The 23,248-nt window shown below is 38.8% G+C and overlaps 1 protein-coding gene across 1 annotated transcript; it reads right to left on the reverse strand.

Moving 5' to 3' along the window:
- Positions 1 to 1,454: 1,454 nt before the first annotated feature.
- Positions 1,455 to 17,827, reverse strand: brdt (bromodomain, testis-specific). Its single transcript, XM_046835962.1, is given in 22 exon segments — positions 1,455 to 3,009; positions 3,980 to 4,163; positions 4,642 to 4,835; positions 4,957 to 5,027; positions 5,114 to 5,195; positions 5,596 to 5,696; positions 5,998 to 6,336; positions 6,907 to 7,003; positions 7,115 to 7,173; positions 8,916 to 9,044; positions 9,483 to 9,584; positions 9,728 to 10,005; positions 10,091 to 10,266; positions 10,353 to 10,469; positions 10,472 to 10,567; positions 10,702 to 10,830; positions 11,941 to 12,306; positions 12,387 to 12,514; positions 12,932 to 13,073; positions 13,166 to 13,303; positions 13,857 to 14,139; positions 17,312 to 17,827. Coding segments are annotated over 22 exon segments (3,327 nt in total). The 5' UTR covers positions 17,359 to 17,827; the 3' UTR covers positions 1,455 to 2,940.
- Positions 17,828 to 23,248: the final 5,421 nt, after the last annotated feature.

The raw sequence follows: 23,248 nt of genomic DNA on the forward strand, positions 1-23,248 counted from the left end.
CCATAATCCATCTACTGTTTTTTGACAGGTGGGTGAACAAATGTAGATTGGATTAGATTAAATGAAAGATTAGTCATTGCACAGAGCCCGAGTACTAACACAAAACATCATACTATCAACTATTATTATTGTATTTATCTGTGGTGACCTTTGATTTGGCTCACCATGATATATATATATGAAAAGAGGAAGAAGGGAAAGAAAATGCCATTCAGAAAAACTTTAAAAATAAGGACTTATTGTCTTTCATTAGAGGTTATTGAATAGCTGTTGAACTGTATTGTACTATAAATTGGATTCGTCTGTGTCGTCCAGAAGGTGAGTCTGGTCAACTGGACTTCTATACGATTAGATTGAAAGATCTGCCCAAGTCCAGTTGACACGAATCAACCAGATATAAATTGGATTGTTTTTCATTGTATTAAAAAGTTTACCAAACTCGAACTTTAGAAATGCAACTTACAGAGTAATATTTTCTATTTAAGGAGTTATTTTGAAATAGTATGAAATAATAAATAAGAAGAACCAGGTCAACTTTGATTTTAATATAATTTTTGGTATAATGCAACACCCACAACCTTCAATTAGATTAGATTTTTTGGCCCTTCATAGGAAAAAGTTTCTGATTTATAGTGATCACTTGATTAGAATGTTTTTTACAAAGATAACGGAAAATAGGCTAGTAAACTGTGTTTGTATTCGGTGGAGAGAGCAGTGTGTGGATTTAAACCAGCTTTTAAAACACTCCAGGCAATCACTGAATAACGAATGACTGCCTTTAAAGCCCTTAAATAAATAAGTAAACACAGTGATCCTGCAGGCTGAATAACCGGCCCATCATACTACATATATTTATGCAAAAAAAAAAAAAAAAAGGTGACCCTGTGTTTTTTTTTTCTTACATGATTGTATATTTCAAAATAAGTACAAACTTCTCCCCTTCATTTCTTAGACTTATCAGATCATTTGTTGTGTCCAAGTGTGGGGCTTAAATTATTGATCTGAAACAAAAGTCAGGGTTGAGAAAATGAGATGAGAATTTATTGATTTTTTTTTGTATCCACATTCTGTAGCTTGGTGTATAAACACTTTAAAATGATTATTTTTAACTGTAGAGTTGGAACTGAAAGCAGTCCAATTATCTAATGCAGTAGATAAACAGGCAATTCAATGAATGTGCCAATTACACAAAAAGGAAATATGACAGAACTGCAAGTTGTTTTTATTTTTAGGCTTGGAAAAAAAAGGACTACAGCTTTTCTCTTTAGCATTTAAAGTAAATATAAAATGTAGATATTTCTAGTATATTTTAGGAACCCTTGTACACATATTTTAGCCTATTTAATACCAGCCATAACTGGAATTGTGTGAATATTGGCACATGAGAAAAAAAAAAACTGAAAATGTAAAAATAATTAATAAAAAAAAGTAATAAGTAGTAAAGGCAAACCCACTTAATTGAAAATAGTTTATTTGATTATTTTTATTTTTACTAGACTATGGTCACTATGAAATATCCCCATATCCTTCTTCACTTGTGTCCTACCAGGATGCTGAATAAAGTGCTTGAGTGATGGACAGAAGGAAGTCAACTGAGAAGAGATCACCACAAGCATCAGGGTCAAAGGAAAAACAAAATTGCAGGTTTTGCACAAACACCTTAACTAAACACAGACTACAAACTGTAGGCATAGTAACCTGCCAAACACTGAATCAACAGTGAGTTTTTAAATGCCTTACAGAACAGTTAAAGCAACACTAGGATTTTGCGGTGCGTCACAGAAAAGTTAACTGGAATTGCACTGTGCATTATAATTCACTTAAACAATTCTTTGTAATCAAAATATATATCGTCAGTCACGCAATGACATACAATAGCAATTATATTACGGAATAATATATGCAAAGGTCACATTCGTATGCATATTACTTCTACTACAGACAAAATACTGATTGTTTCAATTGAACATGGAGTTACTTTGCTGTCTAAGATGACTTCAATGCAACATTTAGACAGTAAATGTATGAATCACAAAGCAGAAAAATGCAACCGATTTGAAGATTTGCAACTATTATTACCACAAACTTCTTTTTTACAAATGTTCATATTGCAAATCACAAATGTACATCCCTTCACTTTTCATGCTACATTTAGGAAACCAGTGGATACTGCCAAAGAATATAATTACAACTCGTAAGGCTTTCGCATATGCATCTTACCACTGTAAAGCATTGAAGGGGATGCTGTAAAGATGCATCTATACAGTGACATGTTTTGGAAACTGACAATGGAATGTTATTCACATACAACTGCTTTGAACTCCATAAATATACAAGTAGAGCATTTCTTACTTCCTGCTTTATAGACCCATCAGTTTTAACAACACTCAGTGCAAGCAGACCCGTTTCTTTACTTCTTAGTATATAAAAGCAACAATGGACATCATTTTCAGTACAAAATAAAGGGGGGAGGGAGAATGCAAAATAAAACATACAGTATTGGATGAGCAATCACCATTTTAGTTACATTTTTACCCTTCACAAAAGGAAGTGACTATGTGTACCTCAATATTCGAACTTAAGCAAACATCTAAATACCAATATCATTACATATTATATCATTTCAATGCACAAGCGGCCCATTGCATGGCATGCTCCACTTTAATTGTACACTGTACAGTATCAACTTCTTACATTTTTAGTTTTTTTTATCTACAGTCACTTCCATAAAAATGTGCTAAAGTGAGTAAAGTGAGTCAACGACACTGGTGAGGTGTGAGAACCCGTTTCAGTCACCAGGACTCGTGGAGCTTGTTAGCGAGCGGAGAAGACCAGCTACTCTTGACACATAAAAGTAGCATGTATATCTATGTATATATGTGTTTTTTTTTAAACAAATAATTCTTTATATGTATTTATTTATATATTTTTTTAGTCATTTCAGTCGAGGTTTTTCTCAAAGGTGGCCATGATGTCATGCTGCATGGTCATGTCAATGGTTCCAGACAACTGAAAAGAGAAAATGTGGGCAGGTGTTAATAATATACACACACACACACACACACACACACACACACACACACACACACACACACACACACACGTCAAATTTAAATACTTGAATGCTATTACTGTGTTGCTGGTGTGGCTGCAGGCTTTCATTCCTACTAAATAGGAGACACACTTATCAGAAACAGGGCTGAACTGGCTAAATAAGTAAAATTGGATGCGATTCCTGATTGGTGTGAAATACAAAACAATATATCTACACCAGCCCTTTGTGGAAAATAGTGAAGAACCCTTATACAGAAGCACATTGTGGATATGTTGCTGGCTACGCAAATAGCTAATTATGCTTTATTACACAGGTGAGTCATTGCTGGAGCAGAATACACATCTAGTTTTTAAGTTAGCTACTACGACTCAGTAGAATGCATTTAAAAAAAAAAAATATCGGCAGGCAGTTTACTCTTATAAAAGTGGCTGAAGGCTTTAATTATAGCCAATCGGCATTCCACCGGTTTTAATCAGTTCACGAAATATCCTTCAGTCAATTTCAGTGGTTCCTTACCAACTAGAAATAAAAACCTGCAACTTTAATAGCCCTTTAAGGATAAAACTGGATTCCATTTAAATACAGTTGGTAGCCTCTTGTGGCCTTGAACCACAAGATAGCAATAATCATCTTTGATTTGTTCCCTGTTCTTGAAGTTCCTGGTGCTGGTTTACAGATCTTGTCCGTGTTTGGCATTAGTTTTGTACAAGTTATCTAGCATAAAACAGTTTAAGGAAGGATTAGATTTGGAAAGGTAAAGGCAGGTCAAAGTAAGAACCTTGTTATAAATGATAACTAGTGCTTTGATAGAGACCCCTGGCCAAACGGAGAACCAGATTTTTGCAGTGGAATGCATAAAACAGTTCCAAACAAGGTACAAGGGCTATGGAAATGTGTTCACCGAACAGACAGAGAGGTACTCACAGCTTCCCGTCTGCGTCTCTCTTGCTCTCTCTTGCGTGCCATCTCTCTTTCGCGGTCCATGGCAGAAGTTTCTGGCGTTTTAGGTTGGTCTAAAATGGCTGCCATAATGGGAAGCTCTGCAGACTCCATCTCCGTCCTGGAGGCCTGAATCTCTAATTTGGTCTTAGCAAGCTGCTGTGTCAGGCTGCGAATCATTAAAAAGCAACACTGTCAGTTAGTTTTACACAGTACTGCTGAACCTGCTGTTATGCAACCATCCACACTGGGCTGCAGCCATGAAGAAAATGAATAAGACATGAGCTGTAATGGGGGATCCAAAGAAGTCCTTCGTCTGGAACCTTAACAAGCTGTCTTGTGAATGTGCACTTAGTAGTTTTCCCTCCAGAAATACAAAAAAGTGCCTTGAACACAATTTTCACACTTAATACAACTATAATGCCATATAGAAGCTGCAGAAAACTTACAGGCATAATAGTGGTGTGAATTGGGTCCATCCAAATGAATATTACATGCTTTTTAAATTAACGATTCATGCTTAAATATTACGGCATGAAAGATCAATTTAAACACTCAATTTAAGGTTAAAGAGTGAGCAGTCAAACCTCCATTAGTCAGAATAAAGGCCACAGAAGGCTGGTGTTGGGCCAGCATGTTCACTCCACCTGCTTTTGTCGGAGCCGCTCCGCTCTCGACCAGCCTCCAGCTGGAGCTTACGTGCCCTTTCTCGCTCCTCCTTCTCCATGGCAACCTTGCGGAATTGTTGGAAACTCTCCTTGGATGATCGAATGGCAGAAGGAGCAAGAGCAGCCATCTTGCCCAGGCTTGTCCAGGAGTCTGCATGTTTCAAAACAATCTCCTATCCAAGTCAAACACAAATACGTTTAATATAGAAAACTTGCAAACAAACTGATTGCTTATATTTGCATTAAAATGTGGCACAGTGTTCATTTAAAACACAATATAATGCAAGGAGGTACCGTTTTAGCCACACTGGGCTTGTGGTCTTGGCTCGGTTTGTGTGGTTCTGCATCTTCTGTGGGTTTAGTACCTGTGTGAAAGAAGAGAAAGAATCCCAGTTAAAACAGTGGCTAGAAATATGAGTCAGAAGGAACAAGACTCAGAAAAAATGCTAACCAGGGGTTGTGTGCAGCTGAGACTCTCCCGCTACACCTGGTTCCTCCTTATCTTCCAACAGAGTGGTCAAACTGGGACACTGCTTTTATAGAGAGAGGGAGAAAAATATTTGCTCAGTTGGAAAAAGCAACTCAGTGCAAGCACTCAGCACATGTCGAAAGCGAAACTAAAAAACAAATTAGAGCAATAAGTCCTCCAAAGTCAATCTCTTTTAAATTCAGCATATGAGGGTGCAAACATATTGCACATTCCAGCCTCAGCACCAAATTACTGCAGGGTGCAAGCAAATCTCCATGCCACAGCAACGTGCCAACTGTCATCCTCTTTAATATATGACTGACAAACACTACATTAGGGGCAAGAGAGCTTCTGTTTTCTGTTCCAGTCGATATAAACAGCCAGTTATTCATCAACTCCCCTCTCTCCTCACTCACACACAGCTGGTCATTTTACCATGGAAATTGCAGAAGTATTAGACTTACCTCCTGCTTGGTGGTGGGCTGGTGTCTTGCTACAGATGCTGCAGAGTTTGAAGAGGGCAGTCCAGGAGGAGAAGAAAGTGGAGAAAGCAGAGCAGGGAAACCTGAAGTTTTAAAAGAATTTACAGTGAATAGACAATTAATAAAAGCAAGCATGAAATATTCGGGGCTAATAAAAAGCAGGACATGGACAAGAAGCAAATAATGCAGCCATGGGTTGAAAAGACGGAGACAACAAATAAATCTAGCAACGAGGCAAAAACACAATTCTTAGCCACGCAATGGAAGAAAGGCAGCGCATGCAGAGCTAATCAGTCTCACGGGTTTGGGGATTGAGGGCCACAGGTGGATGAGACAAGGGAATCAAACAGGCGGAAAGCAGGGCAATTCAGAGCAACGTCTTACCTTTGAGCTGAGCCTTAATCACAGGATTTACAGGGGCTGCAGTTGAGAGGGGAAATGCTGGGTATGTGGGAGCAGATACTGGGGAATTTTGGACAGTAAAGAGACTGGGTGAAGCAGGCGGATGTGCACAGGCTATGGGGGGGGATGACGTAGATGGCATTGGTATGAGGGTAAGGCAGGAGGAAAAGGAGGTGGGAATGTCTGCGGCAGGAAGGTCAGTGGGAGATGAGGGGCTGTGCTCAGAGGGCATATTTTGTGTGGTCATCCAGGTCTTTCGAACTAAAGGAGTGGCTTTGGCACTGGGTCTGGATGGCTGAGGAGGTAGCTGGCTGTGCAGAGCTAAAGTGGAAGGTACAGTAAAGGTGTAAGAGGAAACAAATGATGGATTAAAAGCTGAACAACTGGACAAAGTGGCAGTTTTATCAACAGGCTTTAAATTGCTTTGGCACTTTGGAGATAAAAGTCCATTTCGGAAGGACAGCCATCTTTCAACACTTCTCATTTCAGACAAATATGATACACTGCAGGAGTCCTTTGAGAAGGCAATACTATAAAATGAAGTACTTGCACACTAATTTGGATCAATTACGAGAACCTTTACCATCTTAACTATACGCATTATACTGTAATTAGGGTTTTTTGGTCACATAATTACCAGCCTGGAGCTGAATTCTATTCACTGGACAAATGTGTAAAAGAAAATAGATGGCATGACATTTTTATGAATATTTAAAAATGAAGTACAGCACTACAATTTTAATCTTGCAAATTGTTTTTGTAAAAATTGGAAGCCATAAAATGTATTTATTTATTAGCCATAATTTTTACAGTACCTACACCACAGTGCACAAGTCTACAACACACACACTTATACACACAAGAAGGGGGTGCAGGTGCAGTGAGCCTGACCTGGTGGCGCTTCGGCCTCCTCAGCAGGTGGCTTGATGGTCTGCTCAGACGGGTCTTTAGTGGACTCCTTCCGCTCAAGGGCAATGCTCTTCAACGCCTGATCATGGAAGGAGGGGGGAATTTCACTGTGTTGCACGAAGTGAAAGGCTCCATGCACCCAAACTATATAAAATCCTTAGGTCAAGGCTAAATGTATTTTTTTCTTTACCTTGTTTTTAATTTTGGTGCCATGACCATGGGCTTTGTTTTTCTTCTTAGGTTTCTGCTCTGTAAGACACGCATAATGAATGAGTGCAAGCTGTGCAAGGGAAAGGGCTGAGCCTAAACTCCACACACTGCTACTGTCTAGCCGATTTTTTTTTCCAGGACTGGTTACCCATGAATTGAATAGAAATAAAAAAAATCACAGGTTAGTTAGACCATAACTATGCTGGACATACACATGACAACAGAAGCAAAAGCTAGTTAGTAGATTTTGAAGTGTGAGATGTCCCAACACCAGTCCCTTTACATTCTCAGGTGTGCATGCTCGGCATAACGTGAGTAAAAATGTGCATGAGATCTGCAATAGTGAATGTGATGAAGAGCAAAAGTGAAAGAAACATGTGATGGCAAAATAAAAGACAAAACACACCACTAGTCTTAAAATGTACAACAGGTGTCTAAGAAAACGAGTTTATTCAATTGTCCGGGTGTCAAACACCAAAGTCAACTTTATACCTGTTTAGGTAAATTACACAGCTAAAAAAAAAAAAAAAAAGAGAAGTTGAGAGGACAAATGTCCAGCTACTAAAATATAATTTGCTTGGTCCTACTGCACCCATGCCAATTACAATCTGTTCAGTACCTGAATACAACATCGCGATGCATTTTCACACAATCGGCTTTAAGGTTTGTTTGGTTTTTTTGTTTTAAACATCTGTTACTTTACAAAAACCTACATATATTTACAAAGGATGAAGTCACACTTTAAACAAATGCAACAATAGAACCACACAGTGATGAATCAATGCAGCAAGGTTTAAAAGAGGACCAGCTGGAACTCAACATGACAAAATGTTCCTCAAAATCTATTTTCTGTCTCTCAAATGTATATGGGGACATGTATACATTATATAATGTAATGTATATGACCTTATCATAGTTATACCTGTACATCATAAATATGGTCTCATAGTCATTGTCTTATAAAAAATAAAAAGAATTTAGTGCCTAGGTAACATTTTTTGTGTAATTAAAAAAGCTACGGGGGAAATTACAGCAGTGCTGTAAAAACAGTTATGTTACACCGACTTTTACTCTGGATAAAAGTATAAAAAGCTGTAAGCTAGACAAATGTTTTGCTTTACATTGTATTATTTTAAATGACTCATTTATTTGCATTTGGACATACCTTCAAAAGCTAGTTTTGTCAGTGTCATACAGGTAACATGTAGTGGTGCATTTGGGTTGCACAAAGCATCATCAGGACTTTCTGTGCACTGAGCACTAGCTGGCCTCATTTCAAACTACAGCACTGTCTTAGAAAACGCCAACAGACAAATAAGTGATTAAGATGAAACAAACAAAATTATCAAAAGCTACAAAATAATAATTAAAAAGAAATAAAACAATTCACCACACAATAGGAAAATACCACCTGACAAAACTATAGCCAGAGTGTGTGTAACAAGACTTATTTGCAAAGAAAAGTGCACAAAATATATATAAAAAAAACAAAAACATTATCTTGCACCCACTTAACAATATCCAAACAAAAAAAAATATTAATTCAGTAGCATTCAAGTATCTGGTATTCCAGTATGTGTTAAAGTGACATTGGTTTTATCAATGAGAAAAACAGTGTCCAAGAAAATATATTTTTTGGTTTGTCTTTTTCTTCCCTTTAACCAACTAGTAAAAATGTGGGGAATGGGAAAATTTCAACTTTGCCCTGGTGAGGGTAAAAAAAATAAAATTAAATAAAAGGAGGGAAAAGAGGGAGAAAGTGCTTGTGGAGATCAGCTAACCTGATTCAGAGTCACTGCTATCAGAAGAACTAGAGTCAGAACTACTGCTCTCAGAACCAGAGGAGGAACTGCTACTCTCACTAAGGCGAGACGAGAGCGCCAGCTCCTTGGGCTCTGATGACTGTTCACCTAAAAAAAAATTAGAGAAAACCAGAAAAACAATGACTGTTGAGATGAATGCAAAGTAGTAGTTGTATTTTTTAACAAGAGAAAAAAAAAAAATTTTTGTAAAGCAATATACACTGTACAAGCAAGCAAATCCAAACAACAAATGCCTGAAATAAAAACAGATCAATTTGAATCTTAATAAAAAAAAAATATTGAGGTGTTCTCATGACACCACCTGCATGTATTAAACATGGCTTTGGCTGTCACACTATGCAGGTTTGAACATCTGACCAAGAACCTCCTCAGACTTCCTTAAGTGAATTGACTGAGTATTTACTTTAGGTGCATCTAGGAAGCCATTTTCACGTAAACAGTTCTGTAAAGATTATGTAAATCGTTCTAATTACTAAAAGCAGCAGGTATAAAATAGGATCCTCCAGTCTGGAAATATGTTCTTACTTTTTGCCTTGGTCCTCTTGTTCAAGGCCGGCTCTTCATTGGCATTCTGTTTCACAATTTCCTTCATTTTTTCATCTTTTTTGGGTTTTTGTGGATTTTTCTCTACACACACACACACACACACACACACACACACACACACACACACACAGAGAGAGTAAAAAGACAAGCATAATTTAACAAACTGCCTGTAGCAGTGGTAATAATACAGATTTTACCACAGTTGTTAAAAGTTGTTTACTCACGTCCAGGCGTCTTAGGCTTTTTCTTTAGGCAGGTCATGACAAAAGTTTCCAAAGCTCGGAGCGTAGTTGGTTTGAGTGCCTCAAAGTCAATCTCAATCTCCTCAGGGTCTGTGTCTCTAAGCATAGGTTCTCTGGCCTTGATGATATTTACCACTTTGCCTAGTTTGTCTCCAGGCAGCTTGTTGATGTCCAGACTTAAACGTCGTTTGTCTTCATAGGACATGGGCAGAGCGAGTTCCTCTTCTTCAGACTCGTACGCTTTGCTCTCCATATTCCTCCTGACCACAAAAGGGGTTTGTATTTAGACCAGTAAAACTACAAAACGCGCTTAAAATAGCTGAGCGTAAGTGAGTGTTCACCAACCCTGATGACTTGCTGCCACTCGATCTCCTGTGCACCTTCTCTGGAACTGGTTTTTGCACTTCACCACCCTTTCGTTTATCATTTTTTCTTTTCTCCTTCTTTGACTTCTCTTTCTTCTTTTGCTTCAGCAATGGTGTTTGGGTCAGTATTTGCAGCTGCTGCCGCACCGCCTTAAGCTGATTAACAGAGGTGGTGCATTTATTTAGAAAATGAAGGGAAAATTTTCTACACAAACAAAAGCATGAACAATACCGTACAATACCTGTTCCTCTAGAACAGACAATCTTTGTGCCCTTTTCTCTTCGTCTTCAGAGTCTGACGAGCTTTCTGACAAAGATGAATCTGACTCGCTGCTCTCAGAGCTGGACGGACTTCTGCTTGCTCGTTATTTTTCTTCCTTTTAGGCACAAGGTGCTGACCAGGTGCTGAAGCCCTCGACTCCTCTGGAATTTTAGCAAAGCGGGACTCAAAAACCTCCTGAGAAGAGAAGACCAGCATTCATTCATTCACTAGTCTTGTGATGCACACTAGGCCAAGGCAAGACTCTGGTCAGTGTATTCTTAATTTAAAAAAAACAAACAAAAAATAAATAAACAAATGAGCTCACTCACCTGGAGTTTTCTGGCCATCGCCACAACCTCATGGTTCGGTGGGTTGTACTTGTAACAGTTCGAGAACATAAGACGAATGTCTGCAGCAAACTGCAAGGCATCGGTGTACTCACGATTGTCCATCTTTTTCTGAGGGGGATGACAAATCTGAATGCAACTGTTGTCCATCATAAATGACACATTTGTACATCAAATCCAAATGGTCCATTTGTAAATGACACACTTGTAAAGAACATCTGTACATTTACTTAACAATATTTTTACTCTGAATATATTGTATTATTTAACTGTCTGGTTTACTATTCTGTTACATTATGTCTGTACTTCTCCTGCACTGGAAGCTCCTAATTTGACACCAAGTCTAATTCCTTGTGTATAAGCATACTTGGTAAAAAAAAAAAAAAGCTATTTCTGATTCTGAACTGTATGTATACACTGACATTTACAAACAACTAGACACCCCTTACACCACTTGACACAATATAGTGGCCTTTCTTAACGAGAGGGACAATTCTAGTCCATTTTCATCTGGGTTTTTGATGGTTTAAAAATATAACCTACTGCATTTACCTGCAATTTTGCATCTTTGTAGTGTTGACAGATTTATATTAAATTAATAATAATTTGATTAGCTAGAATAGGATGTTTGCCAACCTTTATTAAATATTAATTAAAAAATATATACTACTAGATTTAAATGTAAAATTATTTTAAATAAAAAGATATCAACTAAAAGAAATGACCTCCACTTCTAAAAAAAAAATAAACTAAAAAGAAAAGAAAGGTTTGTATTGGGGTTACGCCAGAGGCTTAGGCTGCTGATACGTTAGAGAAACTTGTCTCCAAAATGTTTAAGAGCATGCCTACATAATTGCACAATCAACCCAGTTTGGGAAAAGCACTTCTCTCTTCCTTATCTACTGTTCATGTACAAGTCTATACAGAACAGTTGTAGTATTACCATGCTTTTACCCAATAAAGATGATAAAAGACCACCATAAATGGAAGTCTATTAAAGATTATTGGACAATTTGATAGAAAAGTGCTATAATTTAGTCGTACAATTTGAAATGTTAAACTTGAAAGTGCAATACATTTCCTTATTAACAAAACAGTGTTGTACTGGCGCTATGGGTCTTTGAGACACAAAATTTAAGCAAAAAAAAAAAAAAAGTCTTTGTTGATCAAATACTGTGCATGTTTCATTTTTTGACCAAAGTATTTCATCCTTTGTCTTACTTTAATGGTGCCCAAATCCATGGGCTGTTGAATAATATCATGATAGTCATGCAGGCAGAGTGCCACAGTATCCACAGGCTCGTAGAAGGGCCAGGCATATCCAGAGTGCCTTTTTGTCAACATCTCCTTCAAGATGCCATTACAGTATTTAAGCCTTTCAGAGAGTTTGGTACGGCAGCCCACTTGGTGCTGCTGTGGCGACTCTGGCAGGTCTTTACGTGGTGGTTTGATGGGTCGCCCACTGCCTCGCCGTGAGAACAACTTCAACACCTTCGGTTCTGAGACACAGGAAGATGACTCACTGCTGTTAAGGACAGGAGGCATGGGGGTTGTGGTGTCAGCTTTTCTTTTCACCCCCTTTTTCAACTGCAAAGAAAAACGTGTGTTAAGAAACATGGCATTAAACGCATTTCACATAAAACGCATTTTGTGTGTAAAAGACTGACTTTGGCTTCAAGCTGCGCAGACAGGGGTGTAGACGAGATGGTGTGCAGTGCTTCAGGAGGTATCACGGTCACTGTCTGCTGAAACACAACCTCAGACACAGGAGACTGAGGCCGTATTTTCCCCATGACTGTTATGAACACAAAGAGACAAGTTACTTTTGGTGATTTTTTTTTTTTTTACCATCATTCGAAAATTGTACGCGGAACACAAAGCCAAAAGAATAGAAAGACACCAAGACACTAATATGAGAACTTTTTGGCCTGAATGTTTTGTACTAGTGATCTACATTAAGCTGCACACATTTAGTCGTCTTTTGGTCTGATGACCAATCTACAAGCTATATCTGTACTTTTTGTTTAACTAAAAGACAAAGTAGAATTTAATGGCAATGCATTAACAGGAATACTCCCACTCTGGTCTTACAATCAAATCACAGCCTGGTGATACCCATTATAATCACATCCTCACTCATTAAGTACTGCTTTATTAAAGGCTGCTAAACAAAAAAATAATTCTAACTGCCGTGAAGCTCTTTAAAGCATACCTGCAGTGGATATCCTCCGTCCTTTCAGAGGTGCCTTGTTTGTAACTGCTGTAATCACAAACTCATCCTGTGGCATTTCAGCTACTTTCTCAAGAAACAGCTTTTCAAGAGCTTGGGCCATCAAAACTATATCATCTCCAGGCTGAAGAGGGGGGAAAAAAAGCAAAAAGGTTTAATTTGAATTAATGTACACGTAGCTGACCATCTTTTTAAAAAGAGAAGTAAAGTTTTTACCCGATTGTAAACATAACAATTTGTAAACATCGTGTTGAAGTCTTCAACACATTCCATAGCCCTCCAATAGTAATTATTTTCAAGACGCTTTTTGATGGTGCTCAAGTCCATTGGGTTTTGGATTATTGTATAATAATCCTGAAAACAAAACAGGAAAACGAAAACTTATCTTTAATAGTCATTCATTCACAAAAAAAAATAAAAATTCACTACCATTGATTTATATAAAGTGGCCAGTTTAGGTTTTCTACCCATTACCTACACTTTCTTGGCTTATGCACTTATTACGTTCTCTGTCCATCGATAGAAAAACAACTACAAAACCACCACAGCTTCTATTTGTCTAATTAATTGTACCTTATATCCAAATGATTAATAGATGTAGCTTTTAACTGGCTACTAAGCTGTGTTACATATTGCCGAGTGTTTTCTGCTGCTCTTTAACACACCTGGTTAAACTAGTCAGATATATGACCTTAATCATTACAAATTACAAACAACAAACTAAACAGGCAAAGTCTTGCCATGCAGAAAATGCAAACCTCATCCGATTGGCTACAAAAAAAACTAAAGGAATACCTAAATAATACTGAGAGGTAATCGGATTTAACCATTACAACCATGTTATTTAATTTAAATACATTTAAAACCCAACCGTATGCAGCTGGAAACCCACTGAAGCCCAACTCACAGGCAGGTTGAGCTGTACAGCGTCCACAGGGTGCCTGAAAGGCCAGGAGAACTGGTGCCTCCACAAGGCTTTGACCACCACTTTCTCAAGGTACTGGATCTGGTTGGTGAGGCGCCCAGGTTTTTTATGGTTCTTGTACTCTGGGGGAGGGGGGTTCCTGTTCATGCTAAGCACTGGCTCAGACATGGTGGGTTCTGCTCCAAAGACAGGCATGCGCGGAGCGAGGTTCTGAAGAATTTGTCTGGGCAGCTCAGTTTTCATTACACATCCTCTGCCCGTGCCACTGTAAACAGGGAAAGCAGTTTGAGCACAGTCATTTCACCCAACAGCTCCAAATGTTTTAACAGTTGTTTAATTAGCATACAGGGCAGCTAACATTTCTAACACCCTAGTGCAAAGGCGTTAGCAGAAGGATTAGTTCTGTCCTTTCTTCCCTCAGGATGCAGAAACAAATTGCTAACTATTGGGATTTATTTACATGGAGTGTATTTTACAAACGTAGAACAAATCAAATATTTTTCTCCATATTTCGGCTCACTCGGCACACCTGATCCAGGTATTCAGCAATTTCAATAGCATTGGTATAAGTATGCTAATAATTCAGGGGAGGGCTATTTGCATTGTACCCAGATACAAGTTATAATGGTTTGTGCAATTTTTTTTATTCAAGTTTGCTGACCATAAACATACCGTTTTCATTTATCTTTGTAAGAAGCATAATTTTTTAATTCACAAGGTATTTTTGGTTCCATGATTACTGGACACAGCCATTTTGCTGAATTTCTGTTTAACAGTACATTAAAACATCAGTAATTGTATAATAAACTACAATCCAGTAGCCCCTTAAGTGAAGGCACAGAAATGTCATGGAAAATAGATCGTCAAATTAACCACAAAATTACTATTATTGCAACAATACACTCTATTCTGTGTTTCATCATATTTAATTTCACTTAAAACATATTTGTCATTATTTTTGATTACTCAGTTTTTTTATTAAAATGCTGTTGTTGCACAAGAGATCAAGTAGAGCAGGAACAAAAAGAATAAAAACACATGAACAAACTGGTTACATCAAAAAGTTCATTTGGACTTTATTTACCTTATAGAGAGACAACTCTAACAGTGTCCCTTAATTTTAACATGTTCACTTAATAAACAATGTACTTAGTTATTAGTTATTAGTTGACTGTATGAAACATTTTAAACTACGATCACTACTAGTTATGACTAAAGTATGTTGGTCTGTGGTACAAGCACAGTCTTCAATTGCCTACTTTTAACCCATGTACTCTCAACACATGGTTTACTGCCTAAACCCCAATTTAACTGGTGCAACTGGCTGCAGTCCTCCACATAAACGGAGGAGTTCATTGTGCGAACTGCCCCCTGCTGGTCACATTAACATACTGGTTTGAACAAAACATTTCTTGGTGGAAGCATTTCCTTTACATAAATACTCCTAAGTACATGTATTCAACTACCTCTACTTACTGACTCAAATTAAAGCACTACATTAATAGTTATATATATTAATAGTAATAGTTAATATAGGCACACTATCATAAATCACTATAAAATTATTAAAAAACAGCAAATGTAAATGCCATCTTTAAAATGTTAGATGGTAAACCGTGGTCCACCTTCTAAAACAGTAATCTGAACCACATCACATGCAGCCATCATTATTTTCTTCCCGCCCACACGAGGAGCCGTGGACCATACAGCTGACACGACTGTGACCCTGCCATGGCGACCAAAACTCTAATAAACAATAGGGGTCAAGTGGAGGTCATTTAATTCAATTACTACACTGTAAACAGTCCTGCCCGCAAAACAACGACACATTTACTACAATTAATAAATAATAAAACAACAACACTTGAACTATTTTATTTACTCGGTACATTTACTCACACAGAACTACTTCAAGTCTCTTACCAACCGGTCCTTTAATTCCTAATGAACACTACATAAACATTACATAACTGTGTAAATATATATTTTGATCTTTTAGACCTCGGAAGAAAAGAAACAGTAAAATGGTAGCTAATTCGAAATTTTATTTTCTAAAAAAAAAAAAAAATTGCATTGTTTTCCCGCTCGATATTCGTTGCAAATTTTATCAGTTAGGGGTTAAGGGTGGTGGACATCAACTCAGGAAAACTCGTACAAGATTATTACACTCGTTACTGTTGGGGAGATCATTTAATTCCACGCTGCACCCAGTAGCAGGAAAACCCCAGAGTTGAGAAAGGATTCCCCCCCGCTGCATGTACCGTCACTATACACCCAATAGGGGGCGCGCGGGACCACATGGTGGCTTGAACGCTACCTTTGTATTAGCTAGCGAGATAATAGAGCGCTGAGATAATGAAAACGACAAAATAAACCAGATTAACAAATGTGCACCGCTTTAAAAAAAACATTTTAAAAGCAGACTGGTAAACAAAAATCACACACACAACGCCCAATCCGTGTCAGCGTGCTAATGCTAAGCTCGCTATAATTGTTTTGCCCTGCATGACGCAATCGAGTGAAATCAAATAACATTTAGCAAAACCGAGCAAAAAGATTAGCTCCGGTAAAATAAAAATCACGAAAAAAAAAGTTAGACTTTACATTTATAAATTAAAAAAATAAAAGGAGACGAATGTAAATGTTTAATCCCGCTTATTGTGTGTAAAACGACTCGTAGTTCGACGTTAAACAGGTTGGAAAACAGACAACAAAATGGCGACCCGACAGGGCAGGTACAAAATGTCTCAGCACCCAGCCCAAATGATGCCTTATCCCCTATATAGGTGCCCTACACGCGGTTTAAGGTAAAGGCGTCAACATCCCATTGTAGTTCGCTACATGCCCTCTAAACAGGCATTTGGGATTTAACCACGAGGTAGCTTAGCCTCACATAACCAAAAAAAAAAAAAAAAAACCCAGAGCTACTACTAGCTGAGCTGAATTTCCCCGCCCCGAAGACGACATGTAAACTCGCTACAACCCGCTGCCTGCGTCCTTTCATTCTATCCGAGTCGCTGGTTGAATAAACATAGCGAACTCAAACCTGTACCGTTACTAAAACATTTACCTTTCCGTTCACGGGCACAACAAAATGTATTAAACAGTGCCGAAGAAGTTCTGCTGGAAAAGATGACCCAAATGCAGGCTCCTGAACGATTCTTTCGTCCGGATACAAACGAAACACTGTTTCGAAATGAATGCCTAAAACCAAATACTTCTTGTATTTTTCCTTTTTTTTACCCAAACACCAGTCTTCAATGGCGGACGTCTCTCACAGTAACATGCCCGCTATTTATACCCTTCTGCTCGGAGCTCGGCCTCCGATTGGTCAATACCCTTCACGTGCCCCGGTTGTCTTTTTTCTTTTCGTTGGAAAGGAAAAGAAGCACGACTGGGAGCAAAGATTATCAAAAGTGGAAAGCATTTTTATTTACCAAATCACTCTTTTAAGATGCAATTCAACCTTGTAAAAATAAATCATCTGAAATACCCGACCTTAGAAATCGTGAGAAAAAAAAAAAAAAAAACTACGTCAGAAATTTTTTTCAAAAGTGCGACATAACTGGTCTCGTGACATCACATGACCATTCTAGAACATTCGGCCACCTATCTCTAGTTTTCTTTATCGTCGTTATGGCCCCTATTGCCTCAATTAATGGGTTTCTTCGTTGGCCATCGCTAAGCTTCTTCGCAAGTATCCGACTATCGCTCATTCCCGTAGCTTGAAAATTCGCACAAAGAGAACAAGGATACGATAGAGCCGAGAGGCTGGGGAAGGGAGGCGACAGCCCGGTAGAGCGCATGCGTGCTCCGGCCATAGTCATTGGCAAAAGAATTGGGGTTTTATTGACGTCAGGGACAATTTTCTATTGTTTGAAATTTCAAAATGACAATACACACTGCTGCTTTTGCTGATGTTCATGAGCAACTTAATTCCACCCTCATTCCACATTACTCCACCCCATTTTAATAAGGAATCTCTTAAACATACTATATATTTTCTTAGTGTACCTGCTTTTTTACTGCAAGGCCTTTATATTTATTTACTGTACACATGTTTAAAAAAAATCTGCACTTGTTAGTTTGCACAATTGCATCTATTTCCACTTCTGGTAAATGCTAAACTGCATTTAGTTGCTGTGTACCTGTACTATGTATCGACAAAGTTGTATCTATAGGCAAATTTTCTTTTTATGAACTAGCACACTTCTTATACCCTTTACACCTAATAATCACAAACCCCTTCACAAACACACTCTTTAGTCAAAACAATTTTAAAATAAAGTATAGTGTATAGTTATGACTGTTATCTAATTTATCACATCACATCGCATTGCTTCTTCTTCTTCTTTTTCTTCTTCTTTTTCTTCTTTTTTCGGGTGCTCCCTTTAGGGGTCGACACAGCAGATCATCCGTCCCCATACCCCCATTCCTCTTTTCCTACTTCTTGGCCTCTCCATCCTCAGCATTCTTTTACCAATATACCAAATGTCCTTCCTTTGCACATGTGCAAACCATCTCAATCTCGCCTCCCTCACCTTGTCTGCAAAACGTCCTACATGCACTGTCCCCCTAATAAACTCATTTCTAATCCTGTCCATCCTCGTCACTCCCAACAAAAATCTCAACATCTTCAGCTCTGCTACCTCCAGCTCCACCTCCTGTCTTTTACTCAATGTCACTGTCTCTAATCTATACAACATCGCAGGTCTCACCACAGTCCTATAAACTTTCCCTTTTACTCTTGCAGATACCCTAATATTACAAATCACTCCTGTCACTCTTCTCCACCCACTCCACCCTGCCTGCATGCTTTTCTTCACTTCTCTAACACACTCTCCATTACTTTGCACATTGCATTGCTGCACCCTTGATATTGTACTACTTATGTTGTATGCAATAAGAGAAATAGTTTTGGCCTTATATCTGTTATAATATGCTGCTCAATTCACAATACACTACTTATACAGTGGTGTGAAAAAGTGTTTGCCTCCTTATTTCTTATTTTTTTGCATGTTTGTCACACTTTAATGTTTCAGACTATCAAACTAATTTAAATATTAGTAAAAGATAACACAAGTGAACACAACATGTAGTTTTTAAATGTAGGTTTTTATTATTGAGAGAAAAAAAAAATCCAAAACTATATGGCTCTATGTGACAAAGTGTTTGCCCCCCTGTTAAAACTGCGAGGAAGACCACCCCTCCTCCCAGTGACCAGGTGCTCTGTCTAACCACAGCTAAAGTGAGAAAAACTCTATGCATAGTTAACCCACAGAAGTCTGCTGGACCAGACAACATTCCTGGCAGAGTGCTCAGGGAATGTGCACAACAGCTAGCGGATGTCTTCACAGACATCTTCAACATCTCCCTGAGCAGCGCTATTGTTCTTACGTGCCTCAAGATGATGACCATCGTTCCTGTGGCAAAGAAGTCTACAGTCTCCTGCCTCAATGACTATTGTCCCATCGCGCTCACACCCATCGTGATGAAGTGCTTCGAGAGGCTGGTCATGAGGCACGTCAAGACCCAGCTTCCACCCTCACTGGACCCCATGCAGTTTGCGTATCGTCCAAACCGCTCCATGGATGATACCATCTCCACAACCCTTTATCTGGCCCTCACCCACCTAGGCAACAAGGACTCGTATGTACGAATGCTGTTCATAGATTTCAGCTTAGCATTCAACACAATCATCCCTCAGCACCTGATTGAAAAGCTGACCCTACTGGGCCTGAACACCTCCCTCTGTAACTGGATCCTGGACTTCCTGACTGGGAGACCTCAGTCAGCCTGGATCGGAAACAGCATCTCCAGCACCACCACACTGAGCACTGGGGCACCTCAGGGCTGTGTGCTCAGTCCACTGCTGTTCACTCTGCTGACTCACAACTGTGTAGCAACGCACAGCTCGAATCACATCATCAAGTTCGCCAATGACATGACCATGGTGGGTCTTATCAGCAAGAACGATGAGTAAGCATACAGAGAGGAGGTGCAATGTTTAACAGCCTGGTGTGGAGCCAACAACCTGTCTCTGACCATTGACAAAACGAAAAAAGATGGTTGTTGATTTCAGGAGAGCACAGAGCAACCATTCTCCACTAATCATCGATGAATCCTCCGTGGAGATCGTCAAGAGCACCAAATACCTTGGTGTTCATTTGGCGTATAACCTCACCTGGTCACTCAACACCAGCTCCATCACCAAGAAAGCCCAGCAGCATCTCTACTTCCTGAGAAGGCTGAGGAAAGCCCATCTCCTGCCACCCATCCTGACCACATTCTACAGAGGGACCATTGAGAGCATTTTAAACAGCTGCATCACTGCCTGGATTGGGAACTGCACCGTCTAGGATCGCAAGACCCAACAGAGGATAGTGAGCACAGCTGAGATCATCAGAGTCTCTCTCCCCTCTATCATGGAGATTTACACCACACGCTGCATCCGCAAAGCCAACAGCATTGTGGACGACCCCACACACCCCTCACCAGTGTTGTGCAATAACGCGTTACTAGTAACGCAGTTATTTTGACAGTAACTAATACTGTAACGCATTACTTTTTAAATAAAGTAACTCCGTTACCGTTACCGTATGGTGCGTTGTCCATTACTTTTTTAGATGAATTAATTTTAAAAAGTGTAGACTACAGCCTAACCTGTTTACAGCAGCAACGCATTGTAGGATTGGTGGATGAACTACTGTAAACACGAAGAAGACGCACTGTGGGCGTGTTTCTGTTTATTCGTGTATGTGCGGCAGTAATAGCGAGTCAAGGCGAGAGCAAGACGAGTTTCTCAAAGTGTAAATATGCTCAATATTTCACTTTAGTTGAGCATAAAGACAAAAACTTTTTAGTCAAATGTAAGCTGTGTCTTTCTTGTTCGAAGGTCATATCTACTGCGATGAACAGCAACTCCAATCTGTCGAAGCTCCTCCAGAAACTCCACGCCTCAACGAAGCTAGAAGATAACCCAGTATTATGTCGTACATTGTTGATAGTTTTCATACTTAAGCTGTGAAAGGAACATTTTTAAGGGCTCAACACAACAGCTTTTATGATGCAGAAGCCACTTTAGTTTTGTTATTTATTTCAGAAATCCTTGTGATATATTCAGTTTGTGTTGGTCTGACTTAAATAAAATAGTGTTTAAAAATTACTTTGTGTTTAAGTCAGTTTTGTGTTTGTATAGACCATAACGCATAAAAGGGCATTAATGGGAACATTAAAGATCGTTCTTTAAAAAAATAATTAAAAAGTTACTTTTAACAGTAACGCATTACTTTGTGGTGTAAGTAATCAACAAAGTAATTGAGTTACTTTTTGAATGAAGTAACTATTTCTTAGTAACTAGCACAACACTGCCCCTGACACACACTCTTCACCCTCCTGCCATCAGGGAAGAGGTTCCGAAGCATTCAGGCCATCACATCCAGACTGTGTAACAGTTTTTTCCCTCAAGCCATCAGGCTTCTCAACCCAGAACTGAACTGAACTGAACTCACACACACACACACACACACACACACACACACACACAAAACTGTGTGACTGATCTATGCAACCTGGACTCAACACACACTCGTACTCACTTCACACATCCATGTCTTCAGTACCACTCACATTACATCGCTTTATTACCATAAACTGTTTACGTGCCGTTTTTGCACATCTTTTCTGGATTGCTGCTATTGCTCTTTTGCACAACATTTTGTTTACATTTTTTGTTACTGTTCACTTTATGTGTAATATACAACAGGTTTACTGGTGGCACTATTTTGTATTTTGTGTTTTGTGTATTTTTCTTACACTGTCTTGTGTTTTCTTGAACTGTCCTTTATTGTCTAGCACTGTCTTGTGTTGTCTTTGCACCAGGTTGCACATATGCACTTTATGTGGCGAGAACACTTACTAGTCCTTAGCCCCATGTTTTCTTCTTTCTGTGATTGTTGTAAGTAGCACCAGGGTTCAGGAGAAATGTTGTTTTATTTCACTGTATAATGCGTCAGCTATATATGGTTGAAATGACAATAAAAGCTTCTTGACTTGATTTGAATTGACTCAGGCCTGATTACTGCCACACCAGTTCGCATTCAAGAAATCTCTTAAATAGGACCTGCCTGACAAAGTGAAGTAGACAAAAAGATCCTCAAAAGCTAGACATCATGCCAAGATCCAAAGAAATTCAGAAACAAATTAAAAAGAAAGTAATTGAGATCTATCAGTCTGGAAAAGGTTATAAAGCCATTTCTAAAGCTTTGGGACCTCAGCGAACCACAGCGAGAGCCATTATTTATAAATAGCAAAAACATGGAACAGTGGAGGACCTTCTCAGGAGTGGCCAACCAACCAAAATTACCCTAAGAGCACAGCAACAACTTATCCAAGAGGTCACAAAAGACCCCACAACAACATCCAAAGAACTGCAGGCCTCACTTGCCTCAGTTAAGGTCAGTGTTCATGACTCCACCATAATAAAGAAACTGGGCAAAAATGTCTGCATGGCAGAGTTCCAAGACAAAAACAGCTTCTAAGCAAAAAGAACATAAAGGCTTGTCTCAGTTTTGCCACAAAACATCTTGATGATCCCCAAGACTTTTGGGAAAATACTCCGTGGACTGATGAGACGAAAGTTTAACTTTTTTGGAAGGCGTGTCCCATTCCGTCTGGCGAAAAGGTAACACCACATTTCAGAAAAAGAACATCATACCAACAGTAAAATATGGTGGTGGTAGTGTGATGGTCTGGGGCTGTTTTGCTGCTTCAGGACCTGGAAGACTTGCTGTGATAAATGGAACCATGAATTCTGCTGTTTACCAAAAAATCCTGAAGGAGAATATCCGGCCATCTGTTCGTGACCTCAAGCTAAAGCGAACTTGGGTTCTGCAGCAGGACAATGATCCAAAACACACCAGCAAGTCCACCTCTGAAAGGCTGAAAAAAAAAAACTTTGGAGTGGCCTATTCAATGTCCTGACCTGAACCCTATTGAGATGCCGTGGCATGAAAAGGGGGTTCATGCTCGAAATCATGCCCTTTAATGTGGCTGAATTGCAACAATTCTGCATAAATGAGTGGACCAAAATTCCTCCACAGTGCTGTAACAGACTCCGTGCAAACAGTTGATTGCAATTGTTGCTGCTAAGGGTGGCCCAACCAGTTATTAGGTTTAGGGGCAAACATTTTTTGGTCATTTTGTTTTCGCTCAATAATAAAAACCTTAATTTAAAAACTGCATGTTATGTTCACTTGTGTTATCTTTTTACTAATATTTAAATAAGTTTGATAAACTGAAACATTAAAGTGTGACAAAACAAATATTGTATGTTAATACTATAGTGTGGCAAAAAAAAAAAAAAGAAATCAGGA

The sequence above is a fragment of the Silurus meridionalis genome, chromosome 1, assembly GCF_014805685.1.
Source record: "Silurus meridionalis isolate SWU-2019-XX chromosome 1, ASM1480568v1, whole genome shotgun sequence".
In the NCBI taxonomy this organism is placed as follows: Eukaryota; Metazoa; Chordata; class Actinopteri; order Siluriformes; family Siluridae; genus Silurus; species Silurus meridionalis.